The following is a 20,972-nucleotide window of genomic DNA, read 5'->3' as shown; positions in this document are numbered from 1 at the left end:
TCAAGCATCAAGATGATGGTGAAGACACATTATCTGTGCTAACATAGCAAGCTGAAACGGGGCAGTGGCCTTGAGGCTGAGTGGCACAGGCTGGTGGTCCTTGTGCTGCACAGCACATGACGTTTGATCTACTCAAGGCTCCCCACACTTCCCAACGCTAAGAGCCATAGCATGGCTCCAACATCCTTAATACAGAACCACTCTTCATGTGGGACAAGGCATGGGCTTCTAGTCAGAAAGTACTTGAAACCACAATGGGTTACAGCCTTTTAGAATGGCATTTTCACAGCGTGGAGGTCAGGGTACATGTTGCATCTCCCACATTGGGAGGGTGTTGAGTGCAGAAATGTTGGGCATAGCATTGAAGGACTGTGGGAAAGTGGATGAAGCCAAACCAAAAGTAGTTTTTGGACATGGTCTGCCTTGAGCTTAAGAGAGCAAAGTGTTTGAGTTGATAGAGGTTGTGTCTGAGAGCTTTTGGCATAGCACCACTTGATGCCATTCTTCTCAACTAGACTGAAAGCAGTCCAAACTAGATGAAATCACTGCAGAGCGTTGCATAATGTGCATAGCTGGTTAAAAATGTGTACTCAAAGGAGTAGAATCCCAGTGGTGTGCTGTCAGGCTGTGAGAGTGTTTTGGCTGATGTGTTTGTAGGATCCTTAATGTTCATTAATTATCTGGCTGATGGCATAAACTCCACATTTACACAATGAGTGGATGACAGCATTGGCATGTGTTTCCAGCACTTTACAGAGTAAGGGATTAAAACTCAAAATGACCTTGCTAAATGGAAGGTTTAGTCTGAAATTCAATATAGACAAGAGCAAAATATTGGCAAGAAGAAATGTGTAGTTTAATACAACGTGCAAGTAACTGAGTGAGCAGCAGTACTTCAGAAGAGGATCTAGACGAATGGGCCATAAGTGAGCAGAATCATACAATGGTCAGGGCTGAAAGGGACCTCAACAATCATCTAGCTCCAACCCCCTTGCTGTGGAGAACACCTCACATTAGATCAGGTTGCTCAGAGCCCCATCCACCCTGGCTTTAAAAACTTCTGGAGAGGGGACTTCTACCACTTACCTGGGCAACCTGTTCCAGTGTCTCAACACTCCGAAGTAAGAGTATGATATTATTTAGACAAACTCCTACATTGTGATAGTAATGGGATGAATAATATATAAAAGCAATTTTTTTCTGCTTTCCGTCACTGGTGGAAGTTTATTTTGAATAGCATTTTCCAAAGAAACCAAACACTAGGAAAATGCCCCAGAAAAGTAGTTCCACTTACTAAGTGGTTTAGAAAATGCAGAAAAGGCTTGAGAAAATCATTCACTTAATAGAGGAAACAGAACGATAACATTCCCACAGAGAGGAGGGTGACCATTTGTTCTGAGCGTGTACTGAGAGTAAGACAAGAAGTAGTTGAAGTAATTTGCCTCTGAGATGTTTCAGGTACAGGCTTGGGGCTGCTCAGAGTAGTTCAGAACTAGAGTAATTTTCTTGTGGGATTTATGAACTATCTGGTGTTAGAGGCTTTCAAGAACAATTTAGATAATCATCTGTCTACAATAAGGAGTATGAAGTGCTAAGGCAGGAATTGTTTTAAGAAGATACAAACAAGGGGAAATGCCCACAGGCTGCTTTTTTTCTGCAGCTGGTATAAAAGCTGGGTAGTCAGTAGGTTAGGCATCCAGGTTCTTGCATTTAGAAAAAAATAGCACTCAATTGTAACAGTAAAAACAGGAGTGCAGATTTGAAAGCTTCCAGGACTTTCTGCTTGAATGCCTGGCGATGGGGTGGGACCCACTCCTAGCTGGATACAAACTAGGTGCCTTCCTTACGAAGAGCTCTCTGTCTCAGTCCAGTGGGGAGAACTTGTGGTTGGTCTCATGCCGTGCCCATTGGAGTGGACTCTGAATCGTCTTCATCTGGAGGAAGGATTTGTAGGAGGTCTCTGGAAAGGCTGTGTTTGAGGGCTCAGGGCTGTGCAGTGTTTGCTAGCACTGTCAGTAAGGCTCGTTAGCTGTGAAGATACCTGTTGGGTCTTTGCTTGCCACGGTATGAGTAGACACCAAGAGCTGACCTGGAGTCTTTTTGTTTCCAACAGGTCATTGAGCTGCGGCGGCCTCTTGACTCCAGACTTGAACATGTTGATTTTGAGTCCTTGTTCACATCCCTCAGCGTGCGGCACCTGAGCAGAGTCTTTGCCTCCTTGCTTCTGGAAAGGAGGGTGATCTTTATTGCAGACAAACTCAGGTACCCTTTTGCATTTCCTTAAACAAAATGCTCCAAGGAAGGGAGGCTGAAAGGACTGCAGTGCCTGATCTCTGTGCTTTGTTGGGCTTTTTTCTTCTCTGCTCTTTTCCAACTTCATATCTGATGAGATTAGCGCCATACATCCCAGGAGTGGGAAGCTCAGGCCATGCACCATAACTTCACTTTGCAGCTTGCAAAAAGTGTGCAGCTTCTCATCCCCAAGGAGAACTACGTTTCCTTTCCTTCAGACAGTCTCAGAACAGATCCCTGATGTTAAGGAAACAAAACCCTTCCTTTTGCTCTGTGATATTGCAGTGTCCCCCACTGAGCTATGCTGAAAGCCTCAGGGATCAAACTGCAGGCAGAAATCAGCTTCCCTTCTGGTTTGTTCCTTGGTGCCACAAAGTCTTCAGCTTGTATTTTAATACTGATTTCTCAAGACTTTTTTCTTGTGGCAGCGAGGGGAAAACAGGCAGAGGATTTCCCCCTTCTATTTTCCCTGCTTAGTCTTCGTAGGGTTTTGTTTGTTTGTTTGTTTGTTTGCGCTCCTAATTGATGAAAATGGGCCCAGGTTTCTTTAAGATCTTGTGCAGCTGGTGGCTGGCAGTTCTCCAGCCCTTGAGCCACTGGAGGATTCAAGGAGGAGAGTTCGCCAAGGCTGGAGAAAGAAAAGCTGCCTGGATGAGTAATGACACTTGGGAGCATGCTCAGGTTTCAGGAGTGTACAGTGCCCCTAAGCTGTCTGTTTTCACAACTTCCAGGCAGCAGGCTGTGGCTCTGGGACTGAATGCTGGGGCAAAGAATGGGGAGGCCTCTTCTGCAGCAAAGTGTAGGGGAAAATACATCCTGCAGGGATCCAAGACTCTGAGGGCAGAGCTCAGGCAGTCTTATCACAGGCATAGGAAAACTGGAGACAGGGAAACTGTAGCATCCAGGCAGCAGTGGCTGCTTGCAGTTTCTGGCAGTTGCCTTGGATCAGAGAGGGGGAGATTTACCTCTTTATAACCACTGATGCATTATATGTGTAGTTACTTAGTTCTCTAGGTACTTAAGCCACACATTTACCAGCATACCTAGTCATGCTAGGTTGATGGCTGGACTTGATGATCCGAAAGATCTTTTCCAGCCTTAAGAAATCTGTGATTCTATGATTTCATGCAGATGATTCAGACGTGCACTGAAAATGAGGGAGTTCACCAGCAGTATGTTTCTACATAGCATATATTATTTATGTGATAATTTATGATGACAAGCTTTGTTTTCAACGTTTTTCTCCTCTTCTGTAGGACAAATTTCACATTCTGAGAAAAACCTATTAGGGACACAAATGACACTGTAACCTCTACGTGAGGGCTGGGTGGTAACAATAAATGGTATGGAATTTTGTATCCTTTAGAAGGAACCTTTATTTACAAGATCTTACCCTATCATGGCACACCACCGTGCTTCGTGAGCGTTGGGTGTGATACAGAGTATCTCTAGCTCAAAGCAGTCCCATCAGCTTTGGTGGATTTTTTTCCCTTGTATCATTCCTTAGTATATCTAAGATCCTTAGGAATGATTCCAGGTGCTTGGGACTGTAAAAGAAAATGGGAGACAGCTATAGAATCGTAGTTTGTAGAATCTCTAAATATTACAAACAGCTTTCTTCTGTGAAAAAAAAGAAGAGAGAGAGAATTGTCATGTTTTAAAGATCCAGGGTCTGTTAGGCCACAGGACTCAGGCTCAAATATTTACCATAAGTATGCCAGCTCCCTACAGGAGTTCTGATTTTTTATGTTTCTGAGGAGGCCTTGTTCTGTGTAATTTCAGAGGAGTCTTTTCATTTTCCTGTAACAAGAGAGGAAGTTTCTCTGTCTCTCTTTTGTGGAGGAAAAAAAAAGGAAAGTTGCCTCAAAAGATTGTAAAGAAGAAAAGACAAGAAACAGAGAAAATAAGCCTCACAATTAAGTAAACTGTTGTATTTTAATCCAGTCCTGTGTCTTGAGTGCAGTGGGTTGGTGAGCCTTCCATAAGGTGAACAGTGGCTTTTGCTTGCTGGTGGAAATTCCATGTTTTGAAAGTTGATCTTACTGTAGATATAGAATCTTTTATCCAAATCATACCTTTCCTGGGACTGGAACACGTTGAAGTCAATGAATATTAAGTAACATTTACTTCAAGGGTGAAAATGCCAATTTCAGAGGAAAGAAAAGAAACACTTCCTGGCAATAGCTTAAGAAAAGAAAAAAATTATAAAAGCAGCTGTTGGAAACTGCTCAGAGGTTAGGAATGCTAGAAATAATCCAGCTGAGATGCATTAACAGGGGGAGTGCAGGTGACATGGTGGAAGGTGCACGATAAATTCCATTTGTCGTTCATCTCTGCAGTTTTGTTTGTGGGCTCCATCAATAACTATCTGTAAAGTTGCATCTGGGTGTGAGTGACAGAGACAGTGATGAATGCAATTTATTTACCTCTTTTAATTGCTGTAAAGTCAGTCTGTGGGAAAGAAAGCTGAAAGGCTTCTTGCCAAATACTGGGTGAACTGTGAAATGTTTTCAAGCTGAGCCAAAAACTGCATCTAACAAGTGTGAAGCAAGTGAAATGCTTTGTCTTTTCCATCTTCAGAATGAACACTGAGTGGTTTTTAAAGAAGTGTCCAAAGCTTGGCAGCGGAAAAGGAAAGAATTTGGTTTATTAGTTTTAGGGGGGATTTTTTTCTCCCCCTGTTGCTATGGAAACTGGAGTCCTCGCAACCCAGAAGAGGGACTCTGTTAAAACGATGTTGGTCTGTGTAATCTTCCCTAGCTTTTGTTTGTTCCTGCGCTTTAAACATAGTCCTGGCACAGTGGAGGCCCCGGCCTGGGTTAGGCGCTTCAATGGAAGAGCTGCTTTTGTTTACAAGTGATGCTGCCTGGCACACAGTTCCAGGCACCGTAGCCCGACCTTTCCTGCAGGCAACCTCCAGATAACAGTGGCCTGATTTTGCAGGATACCTAGAACTGGGCCGTTTCACTGGCCTGAGGGGAAGATGCATTAGATTCAGAGGGCTTTTTAAATCACAAAACCTCACAGGGGCTTAAAGGCAAGACGCCCTTTACCCAGATCTCCTGAAAAGCCTGGTGTGGATCTGAATAACTTGAGCAATTACCTCTGTCCCTGCCAGAAACCACAGCTGTGTCAACAACAGAAAGTGGTCGTTGTTATCAAAGGCAGATCTGAAAGAATTAGAGTAGACACTTTAAATGTGGTCATCTCCAGTTAAAAGGTAATTAATCATCAAAAAGATGTCTTCTTCATATCCTAGGAAACCATCTCTGGGCCTCTGAATCACAGTCTCCTAGGTTTCTCCTTTTCTTTATTGTAGTTGAGGAGAAAAAAAGCCAGAATGGAGTATGGATGTCAGGTAATAGTGTTGTTTCTTCAGAGCATCTTAGTGCTTGGTTCTTCACTTGCACTAATCTGCCATTTTGGTGGGAGGTATTGATGGTCCCCACAGCTGGTAGAACCTGGCATCATCCTAGCAGGGTTTGCAGCAGTGCTGCTTGAAGTCATGGGGCAATGTTTGGAAGCTCCTGTGCCTGTTAAATGTTGTCAACCAGCTCTGCAATCGAACATAAGAAAATTCAAATGTGACACAGTGTCAGAAATCCAAAGGTCTTTGTAAAATGAATCCTACTGTAGCAGAGCTAATAAAGAAGAAAAGGAAAACCAAAACCAAAACAAACAACACCAACCAAAACCCACAAATGAGTAAAAAATACAAGCAAACAGAAACTCCAAACCCAATGCATAATCGAAGCGTCTTAAATTGCCAACTGCCAGCATAATTTCAGCAGTTTGGTTAGTGTAGGGAACAAAGGGTGTCCTGGCATTACACTCCAAATGGCTGATTCATGCAATCATGTTTTTCAGGAATCATAAAGTGTCTTAAAGAGGGATTCAGCTTGAGGAACTTTTTAGCATAGGTGCTTGCCTGAGGAGCAGAAGGCTGGAAACTCTGTAGTCAGTCTCAAGCCTGGGAATTAAAAAACCAAACTGAGAAGCCAGTAGCCTTAGAGCTGCTCTAAGTTGTCAGGGTATCTTTTTAGAGCAAGTCAATCCAGTCTGGGAGCAAGGAGAGGAAGAAAAGTTTCTTAAGTGTATTCAGCTGTTGTGTTCAAATTCTGTAATGGCCATCTCTGTTCAGGGTGGCTACCGAGAAGCAGCAGCTTCATAGAGTGGTGCTGTCTGGTAGGTTTTCACACAGGATGCTGTTTGGTAGGAAAGCTTGTAGTGTGAGCAAACAAATGTCACAAATTATTGCAGTATCAACGTCCTGACCAAGGAGGTGCTCAGCCAGAGGTCTAAGTGTCAGTCCATATGCAAGTCAGGCCTTCAGGGGGGAATCTGATACAGTTCTTTGTGTATATCAAGTTTTTAGCCTCTATGTTAGTGATACCTTAGTCTCTGCTGCAATCAGACAGGCAGCTCAGCCATGCTCCTTACAGCAGGCTCAGTGAACTCATGAATATGCTCAGGAGCTTGAAAGTGTCCTTTAAAGACCTGCAGTATTTTGAGGATTACTGTTGGAACCAAGAGCCTTGAAAAGTGATGTGTTTGCCACCTGAACGTTTGGCATGTGAACTTCTGAGGGGAGGGGATACTGCATTCCTCAGAGCATGCTGCAACGACACAGAGTACATCTCTCGGTCTCATTGTTTCTGGTGGCATCTGGAGTGCACTAAGCAAAACACAATACCTTTGCTCAGTAGTATTCCAGTGGCAGCAGTTTTCATCATGGTTGTGGTGCTTGTGCCCTGGGATATCAGGATTTCAGCAGGAGTCTTGACTGTGGCTACTCAAAGGCATTGACTGCCTGTTTAAGAGCTTTCAAAGGGCTGACGAGCATTGAGTAGTGCTTTGAGAGTGTATTAAACTGATTTAGTTGTGTTGTGCACATCATCTGTGATTGCTTCTGTGCACATCATGGGAAGAGGCATCCAGCTTGAGCAGTGGCCACAGCTTCAGTGGCCATGTTCACCTTCCCTCTGTTAGGACTGAGGGGCAGTTTGCACACTCTGCCCCATCAGTGCCAGCTGAAGAGCACACAGTCACACTGATGGCATAAAAGGAATTTACCCTACTGGATTCTTTTGCAAGGCTTAGTAGGTGTGGTGTCAGCAGTCCCTGAGTGTTCATTGCAGTGCTGTATGTGAGAGAAGGAGGAAGGTTGTGCTCGAGTCATTCCAAAGGACCAAGGTTCTGCTGGGCTCCTGGCAAGCTGCAGTTCCCTTAGACTACAGCTCAACCCTATCACTGGGAATCATCCTGGAGGTGACAGGGCATTCACAGACAGAAGGGTGGGAGGGGAAGCTATCTTTACTTTCCACTGCATGCTACATGCGATTTCAGACTTGGCTCTCTCTGCCTTCCACTAGCTGGACCTCAGCCATCTTTCCTCCCACTTAATCTCTCACGTACCATGTGTTCTTGCTGGGACTTGAGAGCAGGGTTGAGGGAAGAATGAGGCACCATAAATATAGCAGGAGACAGCATGCTGTAATATCTCACCATACCATAAAAAACCAAATAGCTCATCTGCTCACTTTTCCTCTGTGGGAGCTACCTGGAGTCACAGAGATCTTTTCTATTGTTTTTTAAGTGCTGTTTGTAAAGTCACTTCCCTCATCTTTAGGCAGGAAAGTTGGATGTACCTTCAAGATCAAGGATTTGATCTAAGAGTAAATGCCAGAGAGCTGCACACAAGTGGTGAAAAGAGTTCTTTGCGCTGTCATGGTGATGCTGCTGCTGTTATTACTGTGACTTCTGTCAGTCAGAAGCTGAGTAGAAAATATGTTCTGCAGTACTGGAGGGCAAGAGAAGGCCCTGCTTCCTTTCAAGATTAGCTTGTATGGAAGATACAAGAGAAGGAAGCTACTCTGATACTGTTCTTTTTTCTGTTGTGTTTTGGAGGGGTTGGTTTTGATTGGGGTACTTTTGGTAGGTTGGGTTTTAGTTTTTGGGTTGTTTGGCTGGTTGAGTTTTCTTGTCAGTGTTCCTGTTTCTTACTAGCTCTGTGGTTTCCCATTGTTCTAATTTCACCTCTCTCAGATTTATTATCTTCTTCGCTTGTGTGGTAGCCATAGTGAGACACGGGCTTGCTGATGAGGGCAGGCACAGCTTGAGAGCAGCAGCAGAGGGCCAGCTAGCAGGAACAAACACAGAGAAGGGAGGGGGATGCTCTGTAAGACCTTCCTAAAGAAGAACTAAAGGATTTTTCCTGTTTTAAGGCTTAAAGCTACCTGTCTGTGCCTTTGATGGGTCCAGATCTGGGAGGACAGGGGAGGAAATTGTCCCCATCTTGTAAAAAGACTTCCTATGCACACATCCCATTCATACCTTCCTTAACCTGTTGCAGTTCTAGATGAAGTTCTCATGCTAAGCAGATCTGAGCCTCTGCCCTGGGATTTATTTATCTCCCAAAAGCATAACATGTTTAATGATGTTTACTGCCTGATTACTTCATGCAGTCACTTTGATGTCCCAGCAACCACAACTGTGTTCTGCTAAACTGAACTTATCTGTGAAAGCCAGCCAGCTGTAGCCCAGCCACACCACTGCTCAGCATGTGTTAGTATTGCTACAGCACAGGGATTCAAATCCTCCAGACTTAGCCGGAGTGAGGGGGAAGCAAAGCAGGCTTCACTTTTCAGAGCAAGATGAAGTCCACATCCAGCACACCCCTTCCCTCTCAAGTCAGCAATAAACTTCCAGATCCAGGTTGCTGAGTGTAAATTCCCCTGTGGAGTTTAACAGGAGCCAGCTGGGCATCCTTCCTCGGCGACACAACTCTTCCCAGCCGCACCAGCCTGCCCCCCTCCCAGCCTTTCAAGACGCGGATGCTAGTAAACCAAAATGACGTTTCATGCAGGGTTTAGAGAGGGGAGCCTTCCCCCTCCCTCAAGGCATACAAATGCTTCCAGACCCAAAATGGATGAGTAACTGGTGCCCTGTGGCAAGCTCTGACGTCTCTGACTGCAGACCCTGCCTGTCTCCTGCCAGAGAGCTCTTGGGGTTTCTGGATGGACCCTCTTGGAAGTTGTCAGCAAAGGTGCTAACAGCTGAGCTGCTGTTGGCATTCAAAGGGTCAAGAAGGAAGGCTGTGAGCAAGCACCTTCCTACAGATGACTGCTGCATGCTTCCCTCCTGGGATTTTACTCTCGTGGTTCTTAGTAGCCTCGGCAGGCTCCAAAAGCTGTGGAGTGCCTTGGCTGGAGACTGCTGCCTTCCTCCTCCTGACATGCTCTGGCTATCAACGATTGAGGCTGAAAGAAAGGCCTGTGATTAGTCCTCTAATGGGCTGCCCAAAGGCTAAGCTTGTGTGCTGCACAGGTAGCAGGCCAAGGAGCAGGGGTGAATCATAGCTAGAATGACCTGCAGGAATACCTGGGGACCTTGTGGCTGTAGATTGTGCCCACAGCTTTGCAAAAGGGTCTAAACAGGCCAAGAGTATGGCCAGCAGGTAAGTGGGCCACAGTGCAGTGCAACAGTGGTGGAGCCATCTTCTCTGCACCCCAGGGCTGTGTGCTGTCTGTGCTGGACAGTATAGCCTCTTGTGTATTCAGACCTGTGGCTCTCCCATGGGAACAGCCACAGAGGTATTCTGTGGGGAAGTAAACTCATTTCTCTAATGAAAGGCAGTGGTATGAAAGACCTCCATCTCTGATGCTGCCCATCAGAGCACAGGAGTAGCAGATACAGGATTCAGTGGAACTCATCTCCCATCACTTGTGTGGGCTACGATCACCTTTCACAACCTGGGATCCCACTTCCTGAAGCTGAAAAATGGGTTCAGAAGTTTGGGAAAGCCCCTAGTAATTGCAGAGATTGATCAGGGAACAATTGAAAGAGGCCTGAATAAGCACCACCCATCTCATAACTGACCAGCCATTGCCCCTGGTTGTGTTTCATCTTCCAGCACTCTCTCCAAGTGTTGCCATGCCACGGTGGCCCTGCTGTACCCTTTCACCTGGCAGCACACCTACATCCCTGTGCTGCCACCTTCCATGATTGACATAGTGTGCTCGCCCACGCCCTTCCTCATCGGCCTGCTCTCCAGCTCCCTGCCACGCCTAAAGGAGCTCCCAGTGGAGGAGGTGAGCTATGCACTCGCACCACAGCTTTCATCTCAGTTGCTTTCAGAGGGCTTATTGCCTCGTCCCAGAAAGGCTGCTCTGGAGAGCCTGCCTTGGCAGCTGGCAGTGTGAAAGAGCTGAGCTTTTGTCCTTTGGTTCCCGCAAGCACAGGGGTGTGGGAGGCGGTGGATGTCCCCTGGGGAGGCAGAGGTCTGCACTCTGCCTGGTCTGCAGCTTGGGAAGGCAGGGGGTTGGAATCTCCCACCGTGGGGTTAGGGTACTGTGGACAGGAGATTATTATATTAGAGTTTCTCTTGGTTTCTGCATAAGTGATGTCAAGTGCTAAACACAAAGTCTGCCAGGCTTGAAGCTGATTGCTACAAATTGGCCAGGATAGCTGCTTCATAATTAACAAAGGTGCCTAATGAAAGCAAAAATAATTAAGAACTGGATTAATGGAACATAAGGGGCTGAATGTAGTCAGGAACCATTTCCCTTCTTGCCCCGGGAACAGTAGTGCAGCATAACGGAGAGAAAAGATGGAGCTCTGACCCAGACGTGGTGGTGAGGAGCAGTGGGCTGAGCTTGGAGCACAAGGTTCTGCTGTCCAGGCTGCTCTGTGGTTTGTGGCAATGTTGCTAGAAAGCCACAACAAAGGCACCGCTCTTGGCTTACTCTGGGTGCCTCCTTCGGCTGTAGTGGTGGGTGGGAGGAGCAGGAGCAGGGCCAAAGCATTTCCTCCAGAGCAGTTACAGATTAAGATGAAGTCTGATCATTGAAATAATGACTTTCCCTTTGTGTTCTTGTTCTTTCATTCTTAGGTGCTCGTGGTTGACCTTGTAAATAACCGGTTTCTGAGACAGGTGAGCAGAGTGTTTTGTATCTTTCATCTTCTCTCCCCTGTTTCCTCCACACTTCACCTCCCTTTGTGTTTGCCGACCTGCCTGGCTGGCCTGCTTACTACCCACACAAACTGAGGCAGGTTCTGTGCTTGGAAAGGGTTGCTGTCTACATGTCAGCATCCCAAACCACAGCTGCTGAGGACTGAATCTTTGTGAGTTATCACTCCCTGTATTTTTTTAAGTGGGTCCTTAAGTGGCATTCAGTGGGGCTAAGGGCAGAGCTGGAAAGCTGTGGCTCCATCACTGTCTGATGGGAAGCAGTGAAGACTCTTCCTACCTGTGTCTGTCAGTCCATCTCCTGCTACATACCCAGCCCTGAGTGGGAAAGGGAGCCTGAATAATTTCTTTAAATCCTTTCTGCTCAAGGAGCTTGTGGTTCTTCACTCCAGTCCATGAACTAGGTGGGTCACAAGTAGGACTGCACATTGGAGCCTGTATGTTGCTCTGCAGATGAGATTGCCTGCTGATTTTTACTTCCCTTTGTTGTGGAGGAAGGGAATATTGAAGAGAAGAGCAGAGATGAGTGAACATAATGCTGTCCTAAAAAGCCAGTTTTGTCCCAGAGCTCTGTGGCAGATTGGTGAGCAGTACTGGCTGCATTGGTCCCTGCTTCAGTTCCAATGGATAGGATGGGACAAGTACACTTCCTGCTGCAAGGAGTAGCTTGTGGGTGAAGGCTGCTCCTTCAGTGGAGCTTTTGCTTACAAGCTGCCTTAGCTGTAGGGATAGGGTTTACCTTGCACCTCTCCTTTGAAGGTTTAAGCCAAATCAGGTTGTCTCACCCAGGGCTGGTAGGAGCTTGCACAGTCACTGGCAATTCCTTGGTTTTGTTGCTCTACAGGAACTTGTTAGGCCTCTGTAACAGGATCGATGCCTATGCAGAACTGAGCAGGGGAGGTTGTGCTCACCTGGCTGCATGCCAGCATTGTTCAGACACATCAGACACATCTTCTTTGTGGTGGCGGCAGTGCTCACAGGCAGATAGCAGGGCCACCGACGAGCCCTGCCCAGTAACCTCTTGAGCTGGACACACAAAATTCTTCCAGCATATGGGAATATTTGGGGAAAGTCACCCTCTCTTTCTTCCTCTTGTACTTCTTGATAGTCCTGCACTGGGAGGTGCTGGGAACGTGCCAAGCATATTACACCTCCCTCTCCTCACCGTTCGCTTTTCGTGCTCCCCCTGCCGTGCTAGGGATGGGATAGGAGCCGGTGAGGAGGAGGGTAGGGGCCAGCCATGTCCCTGTTCCAGACCCTGAGGAGGTGGCTGTGTCTTACAGATGGAAGATGAGGACTCCATTCTGCCCCGCAAGCTGCAGACCGCCCTGGAGCACATTTTGGAGCAGAGGAACGAGCTGGCGAGTGGCACGGAGGAGGGCCCTGTCAGTGGCAAGCAGGGTAAAGCACGAGGCCTTTCAGCTTAAACCCACGTCTTTTCCTGCTCCTTTTTCTCCTGTCGCTTCTTAGGCGAGAACTAGGCTTGTCTTGAGTTAACACCACAGAAACTGAGGTAGGTCAGGATGTTTGGTCGACGCTGCGTTGAATATTTCATTGCACCAGGGACAGTTCTCTTTGTGTGAAGAGAAACAGTACTTACCCCTTTCCACCTCTGTCCCTCCTTCCCTTATGGCTCCAGGGAGCACCTGAATTCCTTTTTGGAGGCTCCCACAAGCCTCTGTCTGCTCTTGGCCTTGTGAGTGATGCAGGCTCCTCTGGAGAGCAGTCTTTCTGCAGAGATGCAGTCTTGGAGGCATCTGTGTGGCTCCTAGGTGGCTGGGCTCAGACAGCTCTCTGGGGGGCAGTATGGGCATCTGCTGTTTGCAGGGGAGCCAAGACAAAGCTTGATGACTTTGAAATTAGTAGCACCTGGTCCTCTTCCATGGCAAGCACTTGCTAGGATGCTGTGCCTCTTGAGCAGCTTTTTCTACTGGATGGGCATCTTTACCGCGCTGTTCTCACCACCGCCGTTTTGTTTCCCTCTCAAGAGAGCAGCCCTTTGAATGAGGTGGTGTCTGAGGCCTTTGTCCGTTTCTTTGTGGAGATCGTGGGGCACTACTCCCTCTTCCTGACCCCCACCGAGCGAGAGGAGCGGACCCTGCAGCGGGAGGCGTTCCGCAAGTCTGTCTCCTCCAAGAGTCTGCGACGCTTCCTGGAGGTCTTCATGGAGACGCAGATGTTTGGGGGCTTCATTCAGGAGCGGGAGCTGCGGAAGCAGGGAGTCAGAGGTGAGGGACTCTGCCTGGGCTCTGCAGTCATAGACACTCCCCTGTTGCACCCACAAGAGCCTGGAGCCGCACACCAGCCGCCAGCTCCATCTCACACCGTGGCAAGAGGCTGTGGTGTCTTTGCAGGCACACTGGGAGGGAGGTGGTAGGGAAGGTCGATGTTTTTTTCTGACGCCTTTTGATGGCCTTCAAGGAGTCACTTCGAAGGTTTTTGTCCCTGTTTCCTTATCTTCCCAACTGAGTGTATCACCTCACAGCAATGTGGTGAAGCAGTATCTGCACAGTGCATGGGCACCAGCTACTGGGGCACAAAAGGTTTCTGTGTGTGGTAGCTTCTTGCTGAGGCCAGGGTTACAGACACCTTTTACCACTGTAGCAAGGGACATAAGCAGTGTCCTCCATGTGTGTGCCCCTTCCATTCCATGCTGGATTCCCATTAGGACCATCACAAAAGAAGTGTGCTGCTGGAACAGTATTTATTCTTTCAGTCCCTCATATCCCTTCTCCATGTCTGGAGGAAGAAGTTGGCTGGATTGGTTACAGCAGATTTGACTGGTGGAAAATATGGCTGCTCATATCCTTCCCAGAGCTGCTTTTGTTGTTTCACTCCTGTTATCCCACAGTCCCAAGGGCTCCACTGGCAGCTGAAGTTTCTCATCTCTGCTGCTACTCAGTGCTGGCTTAGCAGTTTCCACCCAAGTGCTGCGCAGTGGACACTTGAATAGGTGGCTGAGTGAAAGAGGTTTTGCTCTGTGTCCACGTGAGGATTCTCCAGATAATCTCACTTTCTGGACTTAGCCATGCTCATGGCAGAATGAACAGAGCTTTGGTCTCTCCCTAAGCAAGGTACCAAGAAAAAAGTCCAGTCAGCCTTGCAGTCGTGTGGGGAGGTGTTGGTACCAGGGCTTCTTTGCTGGAAGCCCTAGAGACATGGACCAAAGCTCCTGTCCCCACATATGGGCTCACCTGGGACAGGAGGTGTGATGGGTTGTTCCCTTTCATGTGCAACAGTTTATTGGTAAGCCAGTCCAGTGTGCCTTCAGATAAGCATCCCTACTGATTTTTATAGGGAAGCAAAAGAGGAGTTGTTGACTTCTTTCTTTCTGCAGGTCTGTTTGAGGTACGGGCTCAGGAGTACCTGGAAACGCTTCCCAGCGGGGAGCAGAGTGGAGTTAATAGATTCCTGAAAGGCCTAGGTAAGGAACCAGCAAAACCCTTGGCTTCTCAGGAGGCTTGGGCTCCTGGTTTTCAGGTTTGGAATCCCAGTTGGATAGTTTTCACAGAGGAACCATAATTCGGGCCATGGGTTATGTCTGTGTCTTCTGAAGGATACAGGTGGGTCTGAGAAGGCAATGAAGCAACCAATGACTTGGGGGGTGATGGATGCATTTCCTGATGGGGGAGTGGCAGAGTCTTCATGGCCTTCTGGTTTGCCCTTAGGGATCAGTGGTGGAAATCTCCCAAGAGTATCCTGAAATCAAATCTATTTTCCACACTAAGAGGAGCTGGACAAGAGCTCCAGGCTGAGGTTAGAAGTCCTTAGTAAGTCACTGAACATCATGGCTAAGAGACTTTGATTTTCAGATCAGATTGTACCCTTGGCCCTCCTGTCTTTTCTTGGCCATTCAAGAGCAGCAGTGTCTGCAGGCATGGTGTGCCCTGCCTCTCACCCACACATGCTCTGGCCAAGTGGCCAGTTCACACTCAAGGCCCAAGAGGCAGGTGAGCTCTTGAGGGTGTGTCTAGGGCCTTGCAAGGTCCTGCAGTGCTGCTCCCAGGGGGTGGGCAGAGCTCTGGCCTGCTCTGCAGGCACCGACTTTAAGCTTTGCAAGGCAGGTGGCTGTGGATAAGGACTCCTGCTGGCAGCAGGGGTGATTCTCTGCATAGGTTTGCCCAGCCACAGATGCTGGTGAGGAATGGAACTTGTTTTGCCTGTCACTGTGAGAAGTCCATTTTCCTGTCTCCATCTCTCCAGGTAGCAAAATGAAATTCCTCCATAAGAAGTAGGAGCAAAAGACATCCTCATTCCATGGAAGAGAATGGCTTTACCATGTCACAGCAATAAATCAGATTCTTGTCAACCGTTCCCATTCAGCCTGCTCCCAGGAGCCAGCAGCCTTGATTGAGCTGGCCCCAGCCAGGAGAGGCTCACACGGATACGTGGTGCCGCAGGACGTTTCGATGGCTGTGGGGCTGCTGGGGCAGGTTTCTGGATATCTGCAGTACCATGCACTGGACCAAGCACTCCTTGAACTTGGCACTAGCACATTGCAGGCACCCCAGCGGATTGGATCTCTTAGCTAGGCAATCCTTTGGTTTGTTGTCTTTTCCTATTTATGTTCGGGTTAGGGCAGTTATTTACCAGTGACTCTTGCCCTGCCTCCTTGCTCTGCTGCAGCAGACCAAAGCAGGACTCCCATGGGACTGAGCAGGCAAAGCTCAGGCACGGAGGAGGGGAGCAACAGAGGTGTATGGAAACAGGTCTCTGCAAAGCAAGAATGCTGAGGGCTGCAGGGATGATGTGAACTGACCAAGAGGAGCTTCCAAACAAGGGAGAAGAGGAAGGGGGAACCACTAAACCTACCGAAGACTTCATCGGCCAGCCAGCTCCCCAGGTGGCTGTGCCAGGGGGTCCTGGCATGAGAAGAGGCCTCACTTTATGCAGTGTAATTAAAAGTGAGTGGTGTAAAAGGCATGAGGACCCTTGATGTTTTGGGGAAGGAGCCAAGCTGTGTCTGCCTATTGGCCCACCTGGCACCAAACATAAGCTGGAAAGGAGAACTAGCAACTGAGCCCTTGGTTTGGCCAAGCCCTTGGCTTCTCTGTAAGCCTCACAGCTCAGGTGGCCTCATTTCTTCACCCAACCACTGGCAGGGGAAGCCCAAAGTGGAGCTCACCTGCAGAGTCTCACCTGGTAGTCAAGAGCTTTTGTCTTCCATTTCAGGTGTGGCTGCCAGGGCATAAGGTGGGACTTGGGCAAGGGCTACCTTGCTGCCTTCTGAGCTCCTGGTTGGGGAGGTAGGACCTGCTTGCCTCTCCTGTCTGTGTTCAGTGGGGAGGAGTCAAGGAGGCACAGGGAAGTTGAAGAGCTGTTTTCCAGCTAATGGGAAAGCTGTTTCTCTTGCACTGCTTGTGAAGGCAGAGTCAAGAGCTGCTGGAGTGTCCTTGGGCCTCCTCTTTTTTTTGGAGGGGAAGCCAGAGGGCAGCTCTGCTGTAGCCCAAAGGGAAAATTTCTTCTCCCAGCTCTTAGGGCCAGAGCTGCTGTGGGCAGCTGTGCCACTTCGGGCTACACAGGACTGACAGAGGTTTTCAAAGTGGCCCAGCTGCCCCTATGGTCAGTTGGCTTTCCCAGGCGAGGGGACCTCCTTGACCAGCAGAGGGATTCAGAGGAGCTCACCTCCACTCAGCGACAGAGGGGGAGCTGTGTGTCCAGTGCTGCTCTGCCAGTCTTTTGAAGCCTGCATTTCCAGTTTCCTGCAGGAGCAGCAACCTCTCCTTGTGCTGTGTTTAAGGACAGAGGAAATGGACTGTGATGGGTGACGGCAGGAGCAAGCAGCTGAGTGGATGGAGAGGTGAGTGCTTGGAAAGCCTCTGCCTTGATGGCTCCCAGATCATTGTGTCTGTGACCTGTAAACTGGGCAAACGGCTCTAGATGGCCTTGCTTGAGCAGAGGATGACCCAGATGACCTCCAGAGATCCCTTCCTTGTCCCTCATGTGCTGAACACCCAGCTGAAAACTGGCACTGAAGTCCAGTTTGTCACAGGGTGCAGTGGTGGCCCACCAAAGGAATCTGCAGTGGAGTTCAAAGTGGCTCAAATGCTGTGTTTTGGTTCTCTTTGTGAAAGTGTTTTTAGTGGTAGCAAAATGAGGTTTGCAAAGCTGAGATGCAATCTAACCTATTCTATGGTTTAGGCTGGATTTAGGAGGAAATTCTTCACAATGAGGGTGGTGAAATACTGGAACAGGTTGCCCAGGGATGTGCTTGAGGCCCCATCCCTGGAGACATGCAGGATCAGACTTTATGTGGCCCTGGGCAGCCTGATCTAGTAGATGTCCCTGATGACTGCAGGAGGGTTGGACAAGATGACCTTTGAGGGTCCCTTCCAAGCCAATGCAGTGTAAATCTGAATACATACACACACACACAAGCAAAGACAACCAGGTGCTTGCAAAGCTTTGAGGGGTGCTAAATGAAGCTGATCTTGTGGCGCTGAAAACAGGTGTCCTACATGGTGTGTGTCCCACGGGACTGTTTCTGGGGGCTCCATGTTCCCCTTCTTAAGTGATGTTTTCAACAGCTTAGGGCTCCACTTTCCTTGGCAGGAGCTGTGGTAAAGATCTGAGTGGGTTTCCTGGGATGCCCAGTGCCAACATGCTTCTTAGCTCAGCATGTGAGTGTGCCAACACACTGGCAGCTTTTACTGCAACACCTTACCAGCTCAGATTAAAGTGGGTTGTGAAATGGCCTTGTTTGTCTCATTTGAGGACTCCAGGAGGCCTTGGCCAGCAGTCTGTGGCCACTCAGTGCTTTCAGTGGCAGCTCAAAGGAAAGCAGGAATCAAGCCTTTCCGTGGTGCCCAAGAAAAGGACAAGGGGCAGTGGGCACAAACTGGAACACAGGAAGTTCCATCTGAACATACAGAAAAAATACTGTGAGTGATAAGGCACTGGAACAGGCTGCCCAGGGAGGTTGTGGAGTCTCCTCTGGCAGATATTCTAAAACCACTTTGATGTGTTCCTGAGCAACCTGGTGTTGGTGAAACTGCTTTAGCAGGGAGGTTGGACTAGATGATCTCCAGAGGTCCCTTCCAACTCCTACCGTTCTGTGGCAGTGTACAAAATCCAAGCAGCAGCATGGGAAGTGTAATGAAAAACATTTACAGCTGTGTCATTAAGGATTTACAATGAAACTTGGACAAAGGACATTGGTCTCCAGCTGCAGGACATGCTCTCCACCAGTGCTGAGCCGTGTTGCTATGAGATGAGCGGGACCCTGTGTCCTTCAGGGTGCTGGATGCTTTGGAAGAACCCACCTGCAAAGAAAAGCTGTAAGGCTGCTGTTCTGGATCTGACTGCAGGGCCACATAGCCCAGTGCTTCCCATGGAGGCAGCTGATAGCAGGTGTCCAGAGAAGACTGAACTGGGCACATCAGCTGGTACACAGCACACACACACGTATGCGTGCACACACCATGTGTATCCAGCACACTGTGCTTGCCTGCTGTAATCTCACAGAGCTGCTGTCTCTGTGTTCAGGAACCTTGGATTAAGTTTCTCTACCACGGCTGTGTGTAGGTGGGTGCTGACACCTGCTGGGGCCAGAGGCCAGGCTGGGGGCAGCATGGATTTAGTAAAGGGGACTGGAAAACTGAGACACTTGCTCTGCGAGGCTAAATGTTCAGAGCTGGGATGTCTGCTCCGCAGTGCTCCATGGTTAATTAAGCAGCTTGCACAGGAGCTGCTCTGCAGGGCCCAGGATGCATGGAAGAGCTGCACTTGATGGCTCTCAAGCCCTGTACCTGTCCGTGGCTTCCCCGCATGAGCTGTCACAGCATCCTGTGAGAGCTCAGGCTGCTGGACAAACCCCAGCTCTTAGAGAAATGTATGGGGGTATCCCGTTCACTATACAGTTACTTGGTCATCACTGAGGTGGCCAGTGCCAGCAGGACAGCCCTCAAGGCTGATCTGCACTTGGAGGAGTGCAGCTGAAGGGCTGTGCTTGCAAGTGGCTCCGGGAGGAGCAGGGGGGAGTGGGGGGGCACGGCCATGCAACCCTACCTCTCTGCTTGGAGACAGCTTTCAGGTCGCAGACGCCGGTGGGCTGCTTGCAGGTATAGAGCCCCAGGCAGCCACCGCAGTCAGAGGGCTTCTGGCAGGGCCGGGACTGGATGCTGTAGCAGGAGTACTGCAGAGGAAGGAAGGACAGCAGTGGCTGTAGTGCTGGTGTTCAGCCTTGCCCAGCCCATGGCCTGGGATGCCACCCTCCCAGTCACAGCTGTGGCATTGCTCTGGCCTCATGCTGAGAGCCTCAGCTGTGCCATATGCAGGCTTAAAAGGGTACCTCCTGTGCAGACTTGGGCTGAGGGCAGGTTTCATTTGCAAGTACAAATGCCCCACAGCCAATTAGTTGTTTTGAGGTGACCTGTACTGCTTAGCCCCAGGACTGCTTTTGCCAGGGCCCACTGGCTCCAGCATGCTGGAGCTGACAGTGGTGTGATCACCAGAAGGGAGATGAGCTCAGAAGAGCCTCTTCATCTCTCCTAGGCTGGAGAGGCTCTCAACAGAAAAGAAAGCCACGTTGTGAAGTAGATGATAGAGTGGGATGAACATGTGCTGCTGGATGTTTGGTTTCCATTTGAAATGGCAAAACAGAGCAGCTTATCCTTCAGCAGCAGGAGAAGCTGACCACTGGGCTACAGAGCAGCATTGTGGAATGAGCTGGAGAAGCTGGGGCCTGAGGAAGCATTTTCAAGGGCAGCTCTTCACTGCTTTTGGCAGACAGCATGCTAAGTGGCTACCCTCTCTATGACTGAAGGGTGGCCATCTGTGCAGCCCAGGTGGGTGCCCTCAGGCCACCTCATGGGCATCGTGTTTTGGGACAGACAGACCTTCGTTGGCCTCCTAACCTGCTTGCTGCCTGCATGCGTAGCCAGCAGCTCTGCTCTAAGCCTCACCAGGTACCAGATGGGGTTTAGAGTTGTTACTGCCCACCTCCCTTGTCTGCATCATGAGCCAAGCAGTGCTGTGAGGCTATGTTGTGGCCAGCACTTTCACACTCAACTCATAGGGAATGGCTCAAAAAACAGTTTTCCTACCCAAGGGTTTGTGGGGACATAACATGCTCAGCACCTGCCCCTGCTGATTTTTATGTCCCCAGTGTCCCATGGACTGTTGGGCAGCAAGGATCTGCACAGATCTGCTGGGGTCCAGGTGTGCACAGATGTGTTTTCAGAGCTGGAGAGCTGGCTGAGCTGCAGACAGTAGCATGGGTGCAACAACCCAATGCCTGGCAAGGAGGTGCCACTCCACCCAGGTCTCTCAAAACCCCAGCCTTGGCTGCCTGGCCTGGGTTTACATCCAAACTGCAAAGTCAGAGGTCAGGGCATGGGGGGCTGTGCTGGGATGATGCTCTCCTCCTGCTGCTTTGTGGTGTGGCAGGGCATTTTGGGGCTGTCCTGCCTGGGTTTGGTGTGTCTGTGCTGCACAGACCTGTCAGAGGTGCTGCTGCTTCCCTGTTAAAACAAGTGCTGGGAACTAGTAACATCCTACCCATGCTGGAAGAACCACAGAGCTACAAACCAAAGGGGAGTACTTATTTCTCTGGCCTTGTTCTCTCTTTAGGTGCTCATTATGCCATTATGTTTGGGCCCTCCATGCCTTGCAGATGGTTCAGCTGAGAGGGTTCACCAAACTGCCCAGCCTTGGGTTCATGAGCAGGGGGCTGGCACCTCTCTCTCCTGGTCCCCCTGCAAACCCTCTGTCC

At 49.1% G+C, this 20,972-nt stretch overlaps 1 protein-coding gene across 4 annotated transcripts in view; it reads left to right on the top strand.

Annotated features, from left to right (window-relative positions):
* The window catches only part of DENND2A (DENN domain containing 2A), a 59,230-nt gene extending 43,047 nt beyond the window's left edge, over positions 1 to 16,183 (top strand). For all 4 annotated transcript variants that reach the window (XM_064155498.1, XM_064155496.1, XM_064155497.1 and 1 more), the window contains 7 exons: positions 2,114 to 2,262; positions 10,205 to 10,382; positions 11,183 to 11,224; positions 12,544 to 12,661; positions 13,249 to 13,488; positions 14,598 to 14,684; positions 15,464 to 16,183. In XM_064155498.1, coding sequence (XP_064011568.1) covers positions 2,114 to 2,262; positions 10,205 to 10,382; positions 11,183 to 11,224; positions 12,544 to 12,661; positions 13,249 to 13,488; positions 14,598 to 14,684; positions 15,464 to 15,495 — 846 coding nt within the window. In that variant the 3' untranslated portion in view covers positions 15,496 to 16,183. The remainder of the gene's footprint in view (positions 1 to 2,113; positions 2,263 to 10,204; positions 10,383 to 11,182; positions 11,225 to 12,543; positions 12,662 to 13,248; positions 13,489 to 14,597; positions 14,685 to 15,463) is intronic.
* The last annotated feature ends 4,789 nt before the right edge of the window (positions 16,184 to 20,972 follow it).

This window comes from Pogoniulus pusillus, chromosome 15 (genome assembly GCF_015220805.1).
Source record: "Pogoniulus pusillus isolate bPogPus1 chromosome 15, bPogPus1.pri, whole genome shotgun sequence".
NCBI classification, from domain to species: Eukaryota; Metazoa; Chordata; class Aves; order Piciformes; family Lybiidae; genus Pogoniulus; species Pogoniulus pusillus.
The sequence above is the reverse complement of the archived record's forward strand: the minus strand, read 5'-3'. Positions and strand labels throughout refer to the sequence as shown.